A 21,688-nucleotide genomic window follows, 5' to 3' on the forward strand; every position below is an offset into this window, starting at 1 on the left:
GTTTATAATTAGTAAACAAAAAGTTGGAACTTAATTATAAATCATTTGAGCCCTAATTGTATATGTCCAATCGGTCCCTCTGCTAGCTCGTTGAAACTAAAAACGAATTGCATTTAGAATCAAATAAACAAAAATAAATAGAAATAATAAAGTTAAAGAAATGAGTTACATTCGAAAATGAATGTGGTTTCTCATTAAGTATGGAAATAAGGTGAGAATTAATTTAAGTTTTTCTAATTATTATTTAATAATTGAAGTTAAAAATGGAATTTCATTAATTGGTCATTGTAAATCCATTGAATATGGAAATTAAATATACTTTCTCATAGATTTTTTTACGATAAAGCTGTCATGACTTTAATGTAATTAGAATTAGATTGAGAAATTGGATTAATAAATAACATTTATTTTAAGAAATAGAAAAACATGTATTGGGTTGGATTAAATTATTAAGTGTTTGATTAAAAGTCTAAGAACCATGTATAATTGGACCCAATATAGAAAAAACCCAAAACCCCTTATAATGTGTATGAGAGGAGGCTAACCCTAGTTAGGGTTAGTCGCTCCTCTTTCCTAGTAAAGCTAGGGGACTTGTTTTTCTATAAGATAAGTGTTGTTTGTATTCTACTAATTCAACTAGGATTATTCAATCTCTCATTATAAATAGATGGCACTGGTAAGGCTAAATAGACACAACTTTAAGATATTTTTATTTTTTCTAAAAATATTCAAAATTTATTTTCTAAGCATCAATTCAATTTTCTAGGAATAATAATTTTACCGATTTTTATATAGAGGAATATTTACTTTTCTATTGAAAGTAAGAAAATTATTTTTGGTTTTGTGTTTAATTCTTGATTGTTCGAACCCACACTCGAAGCAACAGAGAAGGTCATTCAATTGAAAGCCAAAAAAGTCTAGGACCTATCTCGCACAAAGCACAGACACTTTTTGAGAAAAAATTATTGCTATAAATATAAAAAACCTAACTCTGTTTTCAAATTTTTAATTTTTTACTGTGACAAAAAACAATTTTTAAACCAGAGTTTTTTCAACACTCCCCTATTTTCTTATTTTAACTTTGATGATTAAATCTTTCATTCATATACAATATAACTTTGACATTATATCAGTTTGACATTATGTAAGTAATATACAATATAACTAGAAATCATTAAAACTTAACTATTGCAATTATCCTTTTAACACCTTTTTCTTATAAACTTTACCAAGCATAATAAATGACATTTTAAGCATATACAAGAATACATATTCTTACCATATGCCAAGTTTATCAAATACAAATATTTCTACACTGAATATACCAATGTCCGACTTCATAACACATCAAAATACTTTAACCAAATACCTATCAAATTACCTAAATCCTATATCAATCATCAATCTCATTAATCATGTTTAAGATGTAGGAAAATCATTGAGTACTTACAACCAAATTGACACCAAAACTCCACTTTTCTCTTCAATCTTGCACCTCTTTTCCTTCGCTACCACCTCTCTTCTCTATCCCTTTCTCTTCACAAAAGATCATAAATACCCAAAATCAATTTTAAAACTCTAAAATACATGAACTTATACATAAAAAATGCAAATTTAACAAATACTCTCACCTTCCTCTACCCTTAACTATTCAAGAATTAAAACCAAGCTTTCTTCCTCACTTCCTCCTCCAATTCAACCTTCTCTCTAATGAGTAATGCTGTCTAAGTGGTTTAGATGGAAGAATTTACCTAAGCTATATGGAAGTTTAAGGAATTGGTGCAAGGATTGTAGAAACTAATAAGCTTTCTCACTTTTCTTTCTCTTAGCTGAATGTGAAGGACGGAAAAAACCTGAAGAATGTTCTTCCTTCTCTCACTTTTTTTCTCCACAAGTCTCCACTCACTTCAATCCAAAGGTCACCATTTCTTCTTATTAGTGGAGATCAAATGCGAAGAATTAACCTCTGAAATTAATCAGTTTCCAGTAACACAAAATCTAATATATTAATCTATGAAATGTTCTACATACCCTTGCCATTACCTTTCTCAAACATTTACCCTATGGCTAGAATAAGTCATTTCTCATTAGAATGGATTAATTCCCTTATAAGTCCTCCAATGTTTTATTAGAGCAAGGAGCTAATCTCATATTTAATCCCTCATACTTTGTTTCAATCACAAAATAGTCCAAACCCTAACTTCCGATTCTCATTTCTCTCTAGTTCAATGATCTATCCCAAATCCTAAGATACAAAAAATATATTTCATATTTTTGAAATAGTGCTATTATGGACGCCAAAATTTTAACGAAGTCACAGAGAAAACTTTGATTTTGATGGGAGTGTGTTTTTGGGAAAGTGAACGTTGGAGAAACATAGTGGACTGAGATTGTTTGCATGTTTAATTTCATTATTTCTTTCAAATAAATTAAGTTCTATAGATAAAGAGATTTAGTAAGGTAATGGTGGGTTCTTTTCTTTCACTTGGTATCATAATTATCTAAATCTTTATACAAGTTGGGTCATTGAATAAATGAAACTAATATTGTCTTTTGAAATGCATGAAAAGCCAACCAGCTAATTCTAGACTTGTTAGACTGCTCTTTCTTGACTCATGTTTTTTAGATGGCACACAATATTTTATTTTTAATTATTTCGAAACACAAGAACGAGAAAAAAAATTACAAGTTGATAGCCGATGGTTTCCTAGATTCAACAACTATAAATTTTTACTATTAAATAATATAGCTTTCTTATTGTGTGCTTACCAAAATTTAATTAATTTTTTAGGTCAGTTCTCTTACTGATTTAAGCTACTTGATTCTAAAATTAAATTCAGCAAAATGTAAGATTTATGGTATAGATTATAGCTCTTTGAAAATTAAAACACACCATATTTTATTGGATACAAAAATAAGCTACAAACATGATCCCATTTTTGGATTAACTTTATTGGATCCAAGATAATGCTAAATTAAAAAAAAAAACTAATCCCAGTTTTATCACTATTTTGGAGCCTTGATGTAAGCCACATGGGTTGAATTTGCAACTCGTGTTAGGGTTTTGAGATCATAAGCCATCCAACACCTTGAGGTTTCCTGGTTGTAAAAGTAACCCATGCACTTGCAATCCTTTGTACATTTATTGCCACATTCATCCTGTTTGATGGCATTTCCTCTTGTGTAAGTAGTCATAAAGTGATCCACCCCATCCAGCTTGTAATAATTGAAATCCTTCTCGTTACAACTTGATAATTTCTTGACATCGCAATCTTTACTCCAACCCAACAGCCCATTTGGCGATGGGCAAGCCACGCATTGACTGTCCTCACAAAGCCCTAATTCCCCACACCGTTCAGGCAATTGGCACTCACTACTCCAGAATGAATCTCTGGAGAAAAGAGTGAAGGTTACCTCCCATGCACTGTCAAATACAGGGTCATAGTAAGTGTAAACCTTAAGGTTTCCATCCATTCCGAGTCGGAGAAACGATAACGTACTGTTGTAGTTCGGTCTTCCGATCCGTAAAGTCCCTCCGGTAGAAGAATTAGCTACTTGATACTCTAGATTTAGCCCATAGGCAGTACCCTCATCATCTTCGGAGGTGGAATCGAATTTGACGTATTCTAAGGGACCCTTCCTCACATTTACCCAATACTCATGATTGAAATAAAGAATTGGCCTAGGGGTATTTGAGGCCTTATAGTACAAAACTAATGCTTTGGATTCCATGACCAGGCTATAAGGACCGTCTGAGTTGTTCATAGCAGAGGCCCGACTCACAAGCTTGGTTGCACCACCAAGGCGAAGAGACTGGCCTGCTAATAGGGTATCGGTAGGATAATCAAAACTTTGCCAAATAAAATTACCTTTGGAATCATGAAGCACCATGTTCCCATTAGGAAGTACTTTGAACCTTGTCACACCTTTGTTAGCCGTGTTGGTTTGCCAAGCAATCCGACCATCTACATCGGCCAAGACAAGGTTTCCATCACTTCCGAATGTCAACGTCGCGTTTTCCCGAACTGGGTTCCCACGGTTCGCTTCCCAAACCCACCGGAATAACGACTCGGATCGCGTAAGCCCCATACGCAAGGCTAGGGTATATGCATTGGGGGTGGTGTTGTAGAAGCAAAGTTGGAATGGGGCACTGAATGGTGGTAGAGCTCGATAGTTACCATCGTACTCTATGATATAAGGTCCTAATTCACCTTCATTGACGTATTGAAATGTCTCAGAAGGTGGAACCGTAGCTTTAGCAATGAAAAAGACTGTAAACAAAAAGAGGAATATCAACCGCATTGTTGTGAAAGCAAAATGGAAAGAGAATTGGAAAGCTTTGAGTTGCTTAGAGATCTGTGTGGAAGCAATGACCTGAAGGGGTTTATAATCATCCCATAGGAATTTTAAAAAGAAAAAGAGGGTCAGTGTAATATTCATATTATAATTTGCTCTTTTGTTATTTGCCAAAATAGTCTATATAGATATTGCTTTTCTATCTTTCCATCGAAAGTTGCACATGCGTGATGCAATCTGATGACGTATATACTTTAAGTGTCGGTGAATGTATACCTGAAAATACGATTAGAAGATTAAACCTGCTAAAAGAATCCAGTTTTATTATAGAGTTCCGTTATACTAGCCTAGAATTTAGGCTTTAGCAGGTTGAAGTTGATGATAGTCTAATCCCATAACCAACCAAGTGGAGGTTTTTTACTCAAATAATATAAATTAATAATTAATTATGAAAAAGTATAAAAAATATATTAATTACATAAATAAGTATCTGTTACAGTATTCTGATAGTGGCGCCTAATAATTAGTGACACCATATTGAAATGTGATGATTTAAAATATTTAGGACTTGATATGTAATTTTACCATTTTAATTGGCAGATGCAAAAACTGGCCCACCAATGCGGCGGCACCAAACATTAGAAAGGGTAAATTACTTCATAAATCACTTTGTTTATTATTTTCTTTTATTCCCTTTTAATATAAAAAGAAAGAGGATTCTTATCAATTAATCCAAATAGTATTTTTGTAAAAAGTTGATTTCAAATGGAAATAATTTTTTTGAAAAATATTTTTTCAAATAATGTTTGACATAACAGTTCCTGGTATTCATAGTATTTTCTTTCACTCACATTATATTTGGAAACTATAAATTTATCTAATAATTATAATTTATAAATAATAAGATTTTTCTAAAACTTTTGTAATTATAATTTTATGTCATGTCCATAAATCATAAAACTATAATTATTTTTAGAAAATAAATAAAATTTATATCCAATTGAAATTGACTTTTTTATAAAAATACTTTTTGTAGAAATTTTTTGGACTAATTGGTAAGAGACCTATCTATTTTTTATGTTAAAAGGGAATAAAAGAAAATAATAAATAAGGGGGATTTATGAGGCAATTTACCCTTTTGAAAGCTTGGTGCGGCCACATTGTTAGGCAGCAACTTAAAGCCTTTTTTCAGCTACCAATTAAAACAGTAAATTTGCATATCAGGTCCCTAAATATTTTAGGTCATCACATTTTAGTATGGTGCCACTAATATGTTAGACGGCTCTGTTAGAACACTATAACAAATGCCTATTTTTGTAATTTATCTATTTTCCATACTTTTTTTGTAATTAGTTATTTTTTATATTATTTAGGTAGAAAACCCCAAAGAGGCTGGGTGTATTCCTATCAAGGAGATATGCCCCAACCAATAATCCACGAGTCCTCATGAACTACTCGGAAATTAATTGTTTTTTGGTACATTAGCAAAATTAGGTTATTTTATCAAAATGACCCAAAAGAATTAAATATGTACAAGAATGACCCATATTCAAAAACATTAATGAAAATGACCTGAAAGGAACAGTGCACAGGGTGTCAACAACCCCATGAATGGTGTCAAAACCATTTTTTGAAATCGAGTCGACTTTGATTTTGAAAATGAAAATGAATAAAAAGGGGAGTCGGCACCAATCCTTTTTTATGAGGTGTGATCGGATCACCTTGAAAAGTGGTTATTTTTAATAAACAGTTTTGTTTATTAACAACAATTTTGGTATACGAAATCCAGAAAAATGAGTTCGGGAGTCGGTTACATACGAGTGAGGATTAGCACCCTCGTAACGCCCAAAATTGGTACCTAGTTGATTAATTAATGTTTTAGTGTCGAGAATTGAGAATTTGAAAAGATTTTAAAAATGTGATCCTTTGTTAAAATATTATTTGATTGAAAATTTCGAGAAAATGACATATTTTACATTAATCGAGAAAAAGAATCATGTCCCGTAAGTTAGGACACAATGTCTTAAATTTTCGATACACGAATAAACGCCAAAAATTTATTTATTTTAAAAATGTTCGATTATCTCAGTTCAAAAAAAGAAATCATACTCTGTAAGTTAGAGCACGACTTTTTTTAACTCCCGAGAATATTTAAAAATTAATGCTTTGAAGAAAGTTTGGGTACTTGAATTTATCGAGAAAGTCAAAACCTCATAAGTTAGGGAGCGACCTTTCGAATTTTAAAACACGGAGTATTGTTTATTGAAAACAACATTTTTAATGCATCGGGTAAAATGTAACATGATTTTATGGTAAAATGGGAAGCGAATTGTGGTATTGATATGCATAATAAAATAATAATAACGAAGATGATAATATAAATACAATAATAATAATGAATAACATAAACTTGCAGTATACAGAGACATAAATGAATAAACGAATAAATATATAATAAGATAATAATAATGAGAATAAAAACAGAATAAAATGAAATAAATAAATACAATAATAAAGGAATAATAAATGAAAAACAAAGAAAATTCTAGTGAAAATTTAATTTTAAATTGAGAATAAGCAAACAAACACATAAATAAAGAAACATTGAATGAAATGGTTTAAAAATAATAATGATAATAAAAATAATAGTAATAATAATAATCATACTATAATGATAGTAATAATGGCAAAATAATAATAATGATAATAGTAATAAAATATAAAAAAATTAGCAAATGATAATAATAATATTTTTTTTGATAAAAGATCGACTGGATTTATAAATAAATAAAATAACCAACATAAGGTTTGCCTATCACTGGAACTAAAACTTAACAAAACAGGCCCTATTACCTAAAATAAAATAATAGAAAGAAAGGCCCAAAGCAGTAAAGAAAACGGGCCACAAACTGATTTAAAACAAAAGAAATAGAATAGGAAACTTAAACGCTAAAATATCTCCAGCCGACAGAACAAAACTTGTATCCTATAATTATTAAACACAGGTCTTTTCATATCTTCAAAAAAAATCTTTAGACTTCTACTATACATTTCCAAAGCCATATTCCCTCATCTGTCTGAACGCCTTTGCCTTATCCTCTCAAACTCATGGCGAACCTGCTCTGAAAAGATGTCTGGACGCATTTGCCTTATCTTCTCTAACTTATAGCGAACCTGCTCCGAAATGCCATTCTCCAGGTAATAGCTTGCACCTTCCTACAAAGCCTCTCTTGCTATAATATGCGCAAGCGTATTTTCTGTTTTCGGGATAAAGCGATTTCTTGAAAGAGTGATTTCACTTCTTGAATATCTTTGATAATCGCTCCTATAATATATTTATCGGTTTCTGTACTCTGGCATTTTTTGATGACTGTATTTGAATCCCTGAATATTTCACATGTATTAATGCCTAACAAGATCCCTAATCTCATTGCTTGTAATCCTGCATGTGCCTCCCCCGCGAATGATGAGGCTACGTTTGAGTGAAGAACCGATTTTGATGCTAAAACTTACCCTTGCTATCTCAAACCACTAGCCCTGAGGCAGATCTAAAAAAGTTTTGGTCAAAAGTCACATCAAAGTGGATAGTTACACGCATCCTTTGTTCATCCTGATTGTGGAGTCTGCCTTCTTCACAGATACGTAGTTTTTCCTCTAACCCTTGCAGTTTTAAATTATAACTTGTTATCTGTCTTGAAATATCTCTGCTACTTGTGATTTTATTTTCATAAAGTAATTGGTTTCTATTTGACCAGATGAGCCAAAGCCCGCAGCAGAATAAACAACACTGCTCATTTATTCCTTGATTAAAGACCCAGTTAAGCCATTTCCATGCATTCTGAATACTAGTATTTAGCACCCAGTCCAAACTTAAATATCTCCAAACTTCCTCCGTTGTAGGGCACTGTCGAAAAATGTGGATACTGTCTTCTTCTGTTTGTCTACATCTGGGACACCAAGCTTCAACAACCACTCTCTTCAGTTTAGGATTAGCTAATGTAGGAATATAGTTCCAAGAGATCTTCCACATTGTAACTTTTATTTTCGATGGCATCTATAAATTCCATAGTTTTCTGTAGAATTTTTTGTTTTCGGCCTGTATAATATTATTGTTAGGAATCTGAGTAGAACTCTGTAATAGTTTATAGGCGTTTCTAACAGAAAAGATACTTGATGGTTCTCCTTCCTAGACTTGGAAATCATCATGTACCGAACTAGTCAAAGGGATCTGCATAATACTTTTCGCAATATAAATACTAAAGGTATTAACTAGAATATCTGCTTTCCATGTTCTACTATCTTCGTCAATCAGATCCGATACTAACTCCATATTTGTATTTCCTCTGTAACTCTGCAACTCATTTGCTTCGTGACTCGGAATCTAGAAATTAGACTAGATGGAGATGTGATCACCCTTACCAACCCTCCAACATAGTTCTTTCTCCAACAATCCTTTAGCTGACCAGACACTCTTCCAGGTAAGTGAAGGTAAGTTACCTAGTTGAGCATTTAAAAAATCAGATGATGGATAATATTTAGCTTTCAAGAGTGGATAATATTTAGCTTTCAACACTCTTGCTAACAACGAATTCGAGTAATTAATTAAGCGCCAACCTTGCTTAGCTAGTAAGGTGATATTAAACTTGTCAAGTTTTCGAAATCCAAGCCCTCTCTCTTCTTTAAAAGAACACATATCCTTCCATGCACACCAATGAATGCCTTTCTTACCCCTGTGTTTTTGCCACCAGAATTTTGCTATTAATCCTTCCAATTCGATACATAGAGATTTTGGAAGTAAAAAACAAGCCATTAAATAAGTTGGGATGGATTGCAAAACGGCTTTAATAAAAACCTCTTTTCCTCCTTGAGAAATATATTTTATGCTCTAATTTTCTATTCGTACTCGTACTCTATCTTTCAAATTACGGAAAGACTCTTTCTTTCTCTTTCCCACCAAATTAGGTAAGCCTAAATATCGTTTTGCATCAGTTAAACTACCAACTTCGATCATTCTGGTGGTCATTCTTTTTTCCCTCTCTTGCGTATTAGAGTTAAAGAAAATGGTGGATTTTGAGTAATTCACACTCTGCCCCGAATAGATTTCATATTCTTGAAAAATCTACTTCAATGAACTTGCACCCCTTTCTGCAGCCTCCCCAAACAGAATACAATCATCCGTGAATAATAAATGAGAGACCTGTGGACTATTCCTACTTGCTTTAACTCATCGAATTAGTTTTTCTTCTAATGCTGAACTTATAAGACTAGAGAGTCCTTCACCACAAAATAAAAATAGAAATGGACTTAGAGGATCCCCCTATCGAAGACCTCTAGATGGCTAGTATAATCATTTAAGAAAACCGAGTAAGATACTGTAGTGACACATTTCATCAGCAAACCTACCCAGTCTGAATCAAATCCTATTTTCTCCATTATTTCTTTCACAAAACTCCATTCAGCTCTATCATATGCTTTGCTGATATCCAGCTTTACTGCCATAAATCATTTTTTCCCTACTCTTTTATGCTTTAAAGTATGAAAAAGCTCATAGGCCAATAATACATTATTAAAAATCAGCCTTTCGGGTACAAAAGCACTTTGTGCTGAGTCAATACATTTAATTATTACTATTCGGAGATGATTAGTAATAACTTTAGCAATCAGTTTATACAGCACGTTACACAAGCTAATAGGTCTAAATTGAGTAATGTTTGTAGGATTCACATTTTTTTGGAATTAACACAATATTTTTCTTATTGATTGGGCTCAGATCCATACCTTCGTTTAGTATGTTAAGACAATACGTTGTAACTTCGTCTTCAATAATCGACCAGCATTTTTTATAGAATAGTACCGGAAAACCATCCTTTCCAAGTGCTTTTGTAGGACCCATTTTTTTTAATGCCTCAAGTATCTCCTCATTTGTATAATTTGACTTAAGCTTTAAATTATCTTCTTCAAAGACACATCGATAAATTCCCCTTAAAACATGATTGTAATCTCCCCTTCTTCCTGCCAAGAACAAATATTAAAAATACGATCGTGCTATTTCTTCCTTTTCTTCCAAAATATCTGTTTCCCTACTATCATCAAATTGCAATTTCTGAATGAGATTCCTCCATCTTCTTTACGTTGCTTGTGAAAAAAGGCAGTGTTTCTGTCACCTAATTTCAACCAATTAATGCACGCCTTCTGTTCCCAATATCGTTCATCTTTTTCAATTTCCAAATTAAGTGCAACTTTTGTATCAATCAGCTCCGCCATATTGTCATCGCTTCTTTCTTCTTCCAACAATTTTGCCAACTTTAAATGTAGGACCTCCTTCTTGGTTTTTCTGCTATACCGAATACCATCAGCCCAATTTTGCAGCCCCCTTTTAACACAATCCAATTTATGTAATAAGTCCCCGGTTGAAGTGTCCCATAAATTTTTAACCGTCTCCAGGCAAGAACCCACCATGCTTCAAATTTGAACTTTCTTTTGGCAGACTTCTTATTTTCACGTCTTGTGGTTATAAGCAATGGGTAATGATCTGAAAATGAATCAGGAAGATGACGAATTTGATATTCTAGAAATAGAGAGACCCACTCATCATTAGCTACTCATCTGTCCAAACGTTCTTAGATATTAGTTTTTGAAAGATTACCTCTTTTCTATGTGAACCAGTTCCCAGAAAAACCTAAATCTATTAAATTACAATCTTCCAGTGCCTTTCGAAAATCTTCAGTTCTTCTCTCCTTGCGAATTAGACCACCTTTTTTCTCAAACCCATACAAGATTTCGTTAAAATCTCCACATACCATCCATAGATTTTCTTCTGTTTGCCTTAGTTGTCTTAAAAGTCTCCACGTTGCCTCCCTCTCCTGATAATAAGATGATCCATAAAACCCAGTAAATTTCCATTTATTGCAATCATCCATATCTTCTATTGTAACATCAATATGCCTTTGCAAAAAACTTTGGAGTTGAACATTGATATCCCCTTTCCATGCCAAACACAATCCTCCCCTAGAACCCTTTTGAGTCGATGTCAATTCCATTGAGAAAACCACAACTTCTGCGAACTCTTTCCATATGGCTTCTACTAATTTTAGTCTCCATAAAAAAAACTATTTGAGGATTATATAACTTCAGCGAGTGCTGAAGTCTGCGAACTGTCTGTGGACTCCTCAATCCACGGATATTCCAACTTAAGATTTTTATTGGTCTTGGTCGGTCTGCCTTTTGGCAGCCGCCAATAAATAATTAACTTCCATCACTCCTTTACTTCGTATCACCTTAGAATTTTCCTCCTCACTTCTTGTTAAATCTTCTGTTTCCCCTCTAGCTCGCTTTTTACCTTCCTCTCCAATTAGCACATTGTCTTCGAGATCATGTTCCATAGCAATGGGCAAATAAATCGGGTTGGAACTGTCGCCTACTTGATAAGATTTATACAGACTCCCTTCCAAATTGAAACCTAATACATGATCTATGTTATTCCTATTTTTTGTAGTGTTTCCAGCAACCCCCAATGTATTCCCTCGTCTTTGACAACCCACACGATTTCCTCCCCAATCTCCTTCCCCTTTCTTACGTAACCACACACTTTTTATAGCAAGAGCTCTTCGAGATTGAGCTCTTAAAGATAAATCCCATCCCATCTCAGCAGTTTCCACTCCCAACACCATTTTTGCTTCACAGAAAGAATCATTGTGGCCCAATCTACCGCAATAAAAGAAAAAAAAATGATAAACATTCATATTTAAAATGAACATATAAGCATTGTCCATTAAACATAAGCTATTTCTTTCTTTTCAAAGGACGTCGAATGTCAACTTGGACTCTTATATACATATAATTACGATTCTCTTTCCCCAAATTAGAACCATCATACTCTATAAAGATCCCTATGAAATTTCCAATTTGTGATGCCAGATTCTCAAAAAAGAAACGAACAGGGATATTATGAGCTTAAACCCGAAAGGGGGAATAAATTAGAGGGACTTTTAGGGGGTTTTCCCTCCACTCCAATTTATATAATAACAATAAATGGTTATTGAAAGTCTAAGAAAAACCCTTTAACACCCTTTCCATATCCATAACATGAAAAAACTGAAATAAATACATTTTTTCTCCTAGATCTCGAATTTGAACACCCCTTACCGGATGCCACATATTAACCACGGTACTTTTCATTGCTAGAAAATGAATGATACTGGCCTTTAAAAAACACCCTACTAACGTAGAGACTCCCATCACCCCTTCTACAGTTTGCTTCACTTGTATTAGCAAAATCTCATCTTCCTCCTCATTAATTGTTAATCCAGCGAATTCTGACTCCAAAACTTCCAACCAATTATGACTGAATATCACAATTTACTAACAAAAGAACCAAAGGGTAAACTACGCCGTTCAATCTTGATGAAAGACCAAAAGAATAAAACCTAAATTCTGCTAGAGAGAGCAGACAGAGACGTGTTAGGGTAGCAGACCTTCTTTTATGATAATAATAATATTGATAATAAATAATAATAGTAAAATAATAATAATAATAATAATAATAATAATAATAATAATAATGATGATGATGATGATGATGATGATGATGATGATGATGATGATGATGATGATGATGATGATGATAGAAAATAATAATAATAATAATAATAATAATAATAATAATAATGAAGGATAATAAAAATACAACAATAATATAAATAATAAAAAATAATAGTAATAATAATAATAATGATAAAAGATAATAGTAATAGTAATAGTAATAAAAATAAAATAATAATGATAATGATAATAGTAAAAATAATAATAATAATGATGATGATAATCATAATGGTAATAATAAGAATAATAATAGTAATAATAATAAAATAATAAAAAGGACTAAATTGAACTTAAAATAGAAGTTTGGGGCGAATTCAAAATAAAAATAAAAAAAGGACCAATTTGGACGCGCGAATAACAAGGGAGGACCAAAATGGGCAATATCCCACCCTCCCAAAACGCACAGCACCAAGAGGGACCAAATTGAAGGTCAAAATAAATTATAGGGCAAAATTAAAAAATAAAAGAAACTTGATTGTAAAATAGTAGAAAAGCGGAAGGGCTAAACGCGCAATTAGCCCTTCCACTCAAAAACACGCGAATCCTGAGGCAGGTTGGTCGGATAGGGGCAAAATGATGCTGTTTCAGCGCCTAAGTGCATGGCCTAAAACGACGTCGTTTCATTCTCTTATAAAAGGCCAATTTTTTTAAAAAAAAAAATTTTAAGTTTAAAAGAAAAAAAAAAGAGAAGAAGGCTCTCTTCTCCTCTAGGTTAACCTAGGCTCCGGCCTAAGGGCTAGTCACTTCGTCACCGTGGTCCGTCGCCGGCGACCACCGTATACGGTAGTCAGACACCCTCTAGGTATTTTTTTTAAAGATCTTTTAAATATATGTAAATATATATTTTTTAAAAAAGAAATAAAAGAAAAACATATGTATATATAAAGGGCTTCAAAAGAGAAATAGAAAGAAAAACAAAATCAAAACCTTGGCTCGTTTTTTCTCTTCTTCAATTTGTTTGCTGTTATTTTTTGTTTGAATCTCTTCTTTTTTTTTGTATTTGAGTGAGAAAAATCCCTCTTTTGTTTTCAAAAAAAAAAATCCCCCCATATTACATCGATATTATGTGGCTTTTATAGCCAAATACATGTTACTGTTCATTACTGTCTGCTTCCTCTTTTTGCTCTGTTGTTGCATGTTCTCTTTCATCTTGCAGGTAGAGCTAGAGCAGGTGGGCAGAGGGCCTTTTTTTGCGCTGATGAGGTGACGGTTGTGGCTAGGGTTTCAGCTTTTTTGAAACCCTAGTTTGACTATTGGGTCAATTGGGTTTGGGCCTATTGATTTTGGGCTTTGGGTCTGTAATTGGGTCTGATTTTTTTTGTAATGGACTTGGACTTATTTATTATTTTTGGTTTATCTTTTAACTGGGTCAGGGCAAAATTTGGGTCTCACAATTGGCACCCATGTCAGAAATGTTTAAATTTTTTTTTGTGCTGGCAGTGCAATGGTTGGCATCCATGTGTATTTTTCTCACTCGTATTTTGTACAATACATCTTGTACTTGGTTTTAAAAAAAAATATTTTTTTGGGTGTTGTGTAGCAAGTGGCTGACACCCATTTTCAAGTTTATTTAAAATTTTTTGGTGCCGATACTGAGTTTGCTGACGCCCTTTTTCAATAAAAAATATTTTTTTTCTTGATCCCGTGAACCCATTAGCCGGCACCAATACATATGGGTATTCCATGATTAAAAAACAAAAAGAAAAATATTATTTTAATAGGTGTCGGCATTAAAGTGGCTGGCACCAGTTCAAAAGTTAAAAAAAAATATAGATTGAGGAGGAAGAGAGCTGCACTCCGATGCTGTCAGTTGGCCTAAGGGACGTCAATGATGACTAACTTTATAGTGGAGTGGAAGCGATGGCTAGGGCAAATGGAGAAGGAAAAAGAAATGTAAAGAGACTAGGGCAAATAGAAAAAGAAGAAGAGGAGTAAAGAGTGAAGAATAAAAAATAAAAATGATATACATGCTTGAAATTAGAAAAACGAGAAAACAAATTGAAAGGAAAGGGATGATTTTGATTGGGCAGTAGGAGCGGTGAATGAAAAAGAAAAAAATAGAATCACGAGAAATTTGAATTTCCTTTTAGAAAGATTTATTTCTAAATTAATTAAAGGTGTTATGTAGAAAATAACAAATTTATTAACATGGGCACTAATAATTGTTTTGCTTTAGATTTGAATGAAAATAAAAACCAACAGACAACCTGCAATTTCTCGTTCTACAATGCATGAAGTGATTTTAATTTTACAATTGTATATTTAGTCTAACCAACAGAGAAGTAAATAAATAATTAAATAAATAAAATTGTTGTAAATCATTTGATAAAATAGATGTCTATAATTCCAATTCCATTCTATTGTAATCCCTAAAAAATGAATGTTTGCAACCTCATAAATTTATTATTTTGTAACCCCTAAATCATTTATGGGGTACCTTAAGTATTGATTCTTAATACGTATAACTTATGGTTCTTAAAGCCCTATAAATACAGAGTATGTACAAACTTGTAGATATCCTAAGTGAAGGTTTAATCATGCATCTTTTATTCCTTTGTCTTTCTTTCTTAATATTTGTATTCTTTTTAATTTTATAACATGTCATTTCTACAGGTTTATGGTGAAGTTCACATTATTATGACTAAATATAACTTGCCCATAAAGCTCCCATTGAATTATATACGACATATGGTGAAAGATTTAATATCGACTCAACGTTGAGCAAAAAAGTTGCTATTAAAACTTTCATAGAAGAAAAAAAATTTAGATAAATTTACTTATCCCATACATGCTTATATGTTTATCACTTCACATGCTTATATGTATTTAGATTTTTGTTGATAAAAAATATTTTCTTAATATATATTATTTGATAATTGCTTGGTAATTATACCTGAATGGTGATAAATTAATTTTAATGTTATAAATTGATAAATTTTTAAATCATGATTCATAGTATTATCATTCATTTTTATTAATCAAAGCTCAGTTCTTAGTCACCATTAAACTAGTTATTCTATACGTTTATTTGATGGTTTCAATATATATATATAAGTTTTCTGAATTCTAGACATCATATATTTTTGGACTTTAACATTGTTTAAAACTGTCTTAATCAACATCAATTAAAGTTATTACATATATTAATAACTTGTAAGAAAAATGACGTGCCAGTACAGGTGGATTATGGCATAATTGGAACTTCTTGTTAATGATGTAAAAATGGCTGTCTAGAATCTTTTGAGAAGTTGAGGGGGCTGCCAAGTGATGAATGAATGTAGCCGGGTTACTTACAGGTGAAGTCAGGTCAGTATGCTAGTGATGAGCCTGAGGTTCCGTTGGATGTTAGCTTGGGCTAAGAAGAGCCGAAGGTGATTCCTAGTGGGTCAGTTATTCCCTAAAAAATGGCGGAGATTCAGAAAACATTCCAAGGTAACCATGAGAAGAGTTGCAGACTTCAAAGCAAGCCTGCTAAATCCGAACCAACGGATCATTGGTTAATTTAGTAATGCTTTTTAAAAATATTTTTAGATTAAAATGTATTTTTATTAAAAGTTAAATTTTTTTCTAAAGAATATTTTGCTCCAAAAATACATTTAAAAATTTAAAATTATTTTATTTAGCAATGTTTTTATTTTAAAAGTGTTTTTATTTCAAAAGTACTTTTGAAAAGTAATGCTAAATTGACCATCTGTGTTAGATGGTACAGTTGATTTAACAACCTTAAAATATGCCATAATTTTTTAATGTTAAAATTATTTTGTTAACTTCAAATTTATTATAACATCATTTTTTAGTTATATAGTTACTGAGTTTTTTATCTTTATTTTAAGATGTTATACCCAAAATTTAATAAAAAATATGATTAACAATTTAACTTTAATTTTGAAATTTGAAAATTAAAAAAAAACTAAATTTTAAAAATAAAGTACAATGACTAAATTCCATATTTATGAATAGTGTAGAGAATTATGACAGACGAAAGGTTTGGAAGGGGCATTCGAAACTTGGAATGTTGGGGAACTACTTGGGCTTGCAATGGAAATGAATAACATATCCGATTGATTGGAATTTTGATAAACTCTTTTTCTAATCTAAGGGATTTCGAAATTTTGTTTCTTTTAATGAGATTTAATTGAATTCTATTATTTATTTATTCTTTTATATTTTATATATATTCTGTTTTAATTACAAGTATTTAAGTTTGTTGGATATTGATGTATTTGAGTGCTTGGAATATTTGTGATGCCAATTAGAATTTAATTGTTTAATTGGTTTTAATATTTTGTGATGAATAATAATGTGATTGTGTATGCTGAAGTATGCAATTCTTTGTTATATGGATATGTGACCTAATTTGAATGGATTCAATTTACGTGTTTGTTGGCTAGAATTAATTAATTAGATCGTTTTTTCCTTGAAAGCTTCATTACAAATTGAACAATAAGACTAATTTCTTTACAATAACTTAAATACTTCACAATAAACAAGTTAAGTGCTCTCAATATGGTATATGAATAATAAACAAACCTTCTTTAAATAGAAGTTTAAGCCTTGTAAAAACTTTCAACTTGTTTTTAATGTAGAATAAAAATAATTGAGGTCTTCTAAGAATGTTTTCCTAGGAAAATAAGATCTCATCAATTAAAAAAAAAACTTGATCTTATTAAAAGTGTTCAAAAATGCTTTATTTAAAAATTTTCAATAAAAAATCGACAAATTGCACAGATTAAGTTGCAACTAGGATGTGATTTGCATTAACAAAATTGAATAAAGAAAATGGCCTTTGAAATGCATGAAAAGCCAATTTCGTTGCTCTTATTTGACACATGAATTTTAGATGCCACACAATAATTTTTTATGTTGAACTATTAAAATGGGTATGTTTTTCTTTTTTTACTTTATTGTATCTAATAATATTCATGCAAATAAGTTTTCGCTTTTATAATATAACTATGGAGCGGACGCTTATTTATAATTTATTTATTTCAAAGAGATTACTAGAATAGATTTGGAAGTAAACGGAATTTCAAAGGCTTTTTCATTCTTAATTATCGATGTCTACAAACAATTCAATGCTTCAACTCTTTTAGTATATATTTGAGTCAAATAGACAATGATACTTACTATTTTAGTATATATTTGGAACATACAATCATATTGTTCTTTTGTCCCTAGATTTTATTTATTAGATTTTTTTTTTTTTGAAGAAGAAGACGGGTCAATTATTCATTTTCATACGAGGAGGTTAAACAAACAGTATATTAGAAAAGTGATGAACAGTCCTCAAGAATACCCGAAAGCTGACCAAGAACAAAGTTAGCTTCTACATCATGACAAACCGAGCAGCGAAAAAAAAAAAAAAAGACGAACACTACAAAGCAAAGCAGCAAATGAACGACGGTAAAGAGAGTTTCCGCCTAACCTACAAGCAAGCCATGCCACTGACACCGTCCTTCCATCCGCTCCGCTTAACCTTATTGGATCAAGATAATGCTATACTTAAAAAGAAAAGCTTAAATTGGAATTTTTTGGAGCCTTGATGAAAGCCACATGGGTTGAATTTGCAACTCGTGTTAGGGTTTTGAGATCATAAGCCATCCAACACCTTGAGGTTTCCTGGTTGTAGAAGTAACCCAAACATTTGCAATCCCTAGTGCATTTGTTGCCACAGTCATCCTGTTTGATGGCATTTCCTCTTGTGTAAGTAGTCATAAAGTGATCTACCCCTTCCAGTTTGTAATAAGTGAAATCCTTCTCGTTACAACTTGATAATTTCTTGACGTCGCAATCTTTACTCCAACCCAACAGCCCATTTGGCGATGGGCAAGCCACGCATTGACTGTCCTCACAAAGCCCGAATTTCCCACATCGTTCAGGCAATTGGCATTCACTACCCCAGAATGAATCTCTGGAGAAAAGAGTGAAGGTTACCTCCCATGCACTTACAAATACAGGGCTATAGTAGGTGTAAACCTTAAGGTTTCCATCCATTGTAAGTCGAAGAAACGATAATGTACTGTTGTAATTTGGCCTTCCGATCTGTAGAGTCCCTCCGGTAGAAGAATTAGCTACTTGATACTCTAGATTTAGCCCATAGGCAGTACCCTCATCATCTTCCGAGGTGGAATCGAATTTGACGTATTCTAAGGGACCCTTCCTCACATTTACCCAATACTCATGATTGAAATAAAGAATTGGCCTAGGGGTATTTGAGGCCTTATAGTACAAAACTAATGCTTTGGATTCCATGACCAGGCTATAAGGACCGTCTGAGTTATTGATAGCAGAGGCCCGACTCACTAACTTGGTTGCACCACCAAGGCGAAGGGATTGGCCTGCTAATAGGGTATCAGTGGGATAATCAAAACTTTGCCAGATAAAGTTACCTTCGGAATCATGAAGCACCATGTTCCCGTTAGGAAGTACTTTGAACCCGGTCACGCCTTTGTTAGCCGTGTTGGTTTGCCAAGCAATCCGGCCATCGGCATCGGCCAAGACAAGGTTTCCGTCACTTCCGAACGTTAACGTGGCGTTTTCCCGAACTGGGTTCCCTCGGTTAGCTTCCCATACCCACCGGAACAACGATTCGGACCGCGTAAGCCCCATACGCAAGGCTAGGGTATATGCATTGGGGGTGGTGTTGTAGAAGCAGAGTTGGAATGGGGCACTGAAAGGTGGTAAAACTCGATAATCACCATCGTACTCTACGATATAGTCTCCTAGTTCTCCTTCATTGACATATTGAAAGGTCTCAGAAGGTGGAACCGAAGCTTTAGCAATGGAAAAGACTGTTAGCAAGAAGAGGTATATCAACCGCATTGCTATGAAAGATAATTGAAAGGCTTTGAGTTGCTTAGAAATCTGAAGGGAACCAGTGAACTGAAGGGGCATTTATAATCGGTAGGAAACTATTACAAATAAATTGTTTAATTAATTATTAAATAGAATCAAATTATTACACAATACTAATTAAACTAATTAAATCTTAAATGAAATACTCAAAATCCAAAATTTTATATTCACCAATTGAGTTAAAGGTATCGTTGGCATAATGTGCAGGAGATTTAAAAACTGAAAAGGCGGGTCAATGTTATATTTATATTATAATTTGCTCTTTCGTCACATGTCAAAGTAGATATTGTTTTTTTTTTTTATCTTCCTCGCCAAACTTATACTATCATAATTATTGGTGAATATATAAATGAAAATACGATAAGAGTCTTAGAACCATTCATACTTTGATGATTGATTTATTGTATTGATAGATAAAAGATTTCTTATTTTTAAATAAAATTTAAATTTTATAAAAATAGAAATAGAGTTGAAAGAATTTTACTTTTTCTTTTTAATATAATGTATAAAATTATTAATAACTTATCTCCAAACTTATAAATAAAAAGTAATACCTAGTCAATTTTATTCAAATATATATATATATATATATATATATATTACACTCATATTATATTTTGCTGTATGTCGTATATCCACTTTGTTTTCTTACACAATGTCTTATCCACCTTAATTCATTATTATTTTGGTACATCATCACCTTAATCCATTATAATTTATTAGTTATTTAACTTTCCACTTTCCTTAAATTTCACACCATATTATTCTTTTTTGGGTCATTTATTTTTAATTTAAAATAAATATCACATGCAAACATTTGCATATGACACATCTACTATGATTTACTTGTCAGGAATATATAAATGAAAATACTATAAGTATATTAAACCAATTAAAAATGAGTTATATATAGAGTTTGATAATACTTTATTTTAAACTTTTAACTTAGTAAATTTCACAGCTTTTTTTATGCATAATATTAATATGAAAATGTTTTTATGTTTTAATGAAATATTATTATTGATAAAATTTGAAGTTGTATATATATATATATATATCAAATTTTTAATTTTATTATTTTCATCAAAGTAATATTGTTACTTATTTTTTCACACACATTGTGCGTGTGCCATAAATCTAAGTATATATACCAATTTTGTTACAAGGAGTTTGATAATATTTAGATATGAATTCAAAATAGGGTTAATATTATACTAGATTATGACACATTCATAGTGTGGGTGTGGGTGAAATATAAAATTATGTAACAAATATATTTATAAAAATTATATGAAAATAAATGAGATTTTAATTCAAATGTTGAAATAGAGATGTTGAAACACTTGGTGTTTTGAGTTCAAACCTCATTATATATATGTATTTTATTTTTATTTTTAACATAAAATATATAAAAGATAAAGTACCCTCAAAATAATACAATTTATCTTATAAAGTAATGATAAATTATTTTTAGCCAATTAACTTATTATCGGAATGACTCGTAATATCAACTCAATTAAATACTTAATATATAATAATGCATGGTATAATTTGTTGTTTAGATTAATTATAATTTATAATTTGTTCTTTTTATGCCAAAGTAGGGAGTTGCTACCTGTGATGCAGTATGATAGGAAGGCTCAGACTATAGCTCGATAAATTGTGCAGTATGCTTTATTTGTTCTATTGTTCATTTTCTTATAAAAAAAAATAGAAATGTTACTGAATAGAGCTGAGTCCAAATATTAGTAAGTTTGAGTTTGAGTTGGATTAGAAATTTGGAGTTTGATATTTGATTTAAGTTCAATTAAATATCTATTTTTAAAATTGAGCTTGACTTGAGATATAATTGAGCTATTCGAACTCAAATTTAAATACTTAAACTTAATTAAACTTGAAGGCTTAATAATATATATTAAGAGCAATAACAATAATA

General features: G+C 31.8%; 2 protein-coding genes and 1 long non-coding RNA gene across 4 annotated transcripts; 1 reads left to right on the top strand and 2 right to left on the bottom strand.

Moving 5' to 3' along the window:
- Positions 1–2,874: 2,874 nt before the first annotated feature.
- On the bottom strand, positions 2,875–4,452 carry LOC108463145 (epidermis-specific secreted glycoprotein EP1-like). Its single transcript, XM_017763090.2, has one exon. The coding sequence runs from the start codon at positions 4,438–4,440 to the stop codon at positions 3,007–3,009; it is 1,434 nt and encodes a 477-aa protein (XP_017618579.2). The 5' UTR covers positions 4,441–4,452; the 3' UTR covers positions 2,875–3,006.
- Positions 4,453–7,258: 2,806 nt separating this feature from the next.
- Positions 7,259–8,571, top strand: LOC108461439 (uncharacterized). 2 transcript variants are annotated; one of them, XR_008277450.1, is made up of 3 exons: positions 7,272–7,494; positions 7,768–8,113; positions 8,197–8,571. It is a non-coding gene; the product is annotated as an uncharacterized LOC108461439 (long non-coding RNA). The 2 variants fall into 2 exon arrangements; XR_001867746.2 differs by having other exon boundaries at positions 7,259–8,113.
- Positions 8,572–18,145: 9,574 nt separating this feature from the next.
- LOC108461445 (epidermis-specific secreted glycoprotein EP1-like) lies at positions 18,146–19,783 on the bottom strand. The gene has a single exon (XM_017761286.2). It carries the CDS (start codon positions 19,717–19,719, stop codon positions 18,400–18,402), a length of 1,320 nt encoding a protein of 439 aa, XP_017616775.2. The 5' UTR covers positions 19,720–19,783; the 3' UTR covers positions 18,146–18,399.
- Positions 19,784–21,688: the final 1,905 nt, after the last annotated feature.

This window comes from Gossypium arboreum, chromosome 13 (genome assembly GCF_025698485.1).
Source record: "Gossypium arboreum isolate Shixiya-1 chromosome 13, ASM2569848v2, whole genome shotgun sequence".
Classification (NCBI taxonomy): domain Eukaryota; kingdom Viridiplantae; phylum Streptophyta; class Magnoliopsida; order Malvales; family Malvaceae; genus Gossypium; species Gossypium arboreum.

Bases quoted from the DNA above. Each gene is read 5' to 3' on its own strand.
- LOC108463145 (XM_017763090.2), bottom strand. From the start codon at position 4,440: ATGAATATTACACTGACCCTCTTTTTCTTTTTAAAATTCCTATGGGAT.
- LOC108461445 (XM_017761286.2), bottom strand. From the start codon at position 19,719: ATGCGGTTGATATACCTCTTCTTGCTAACAGTCTTTTCCATTGCTAAA.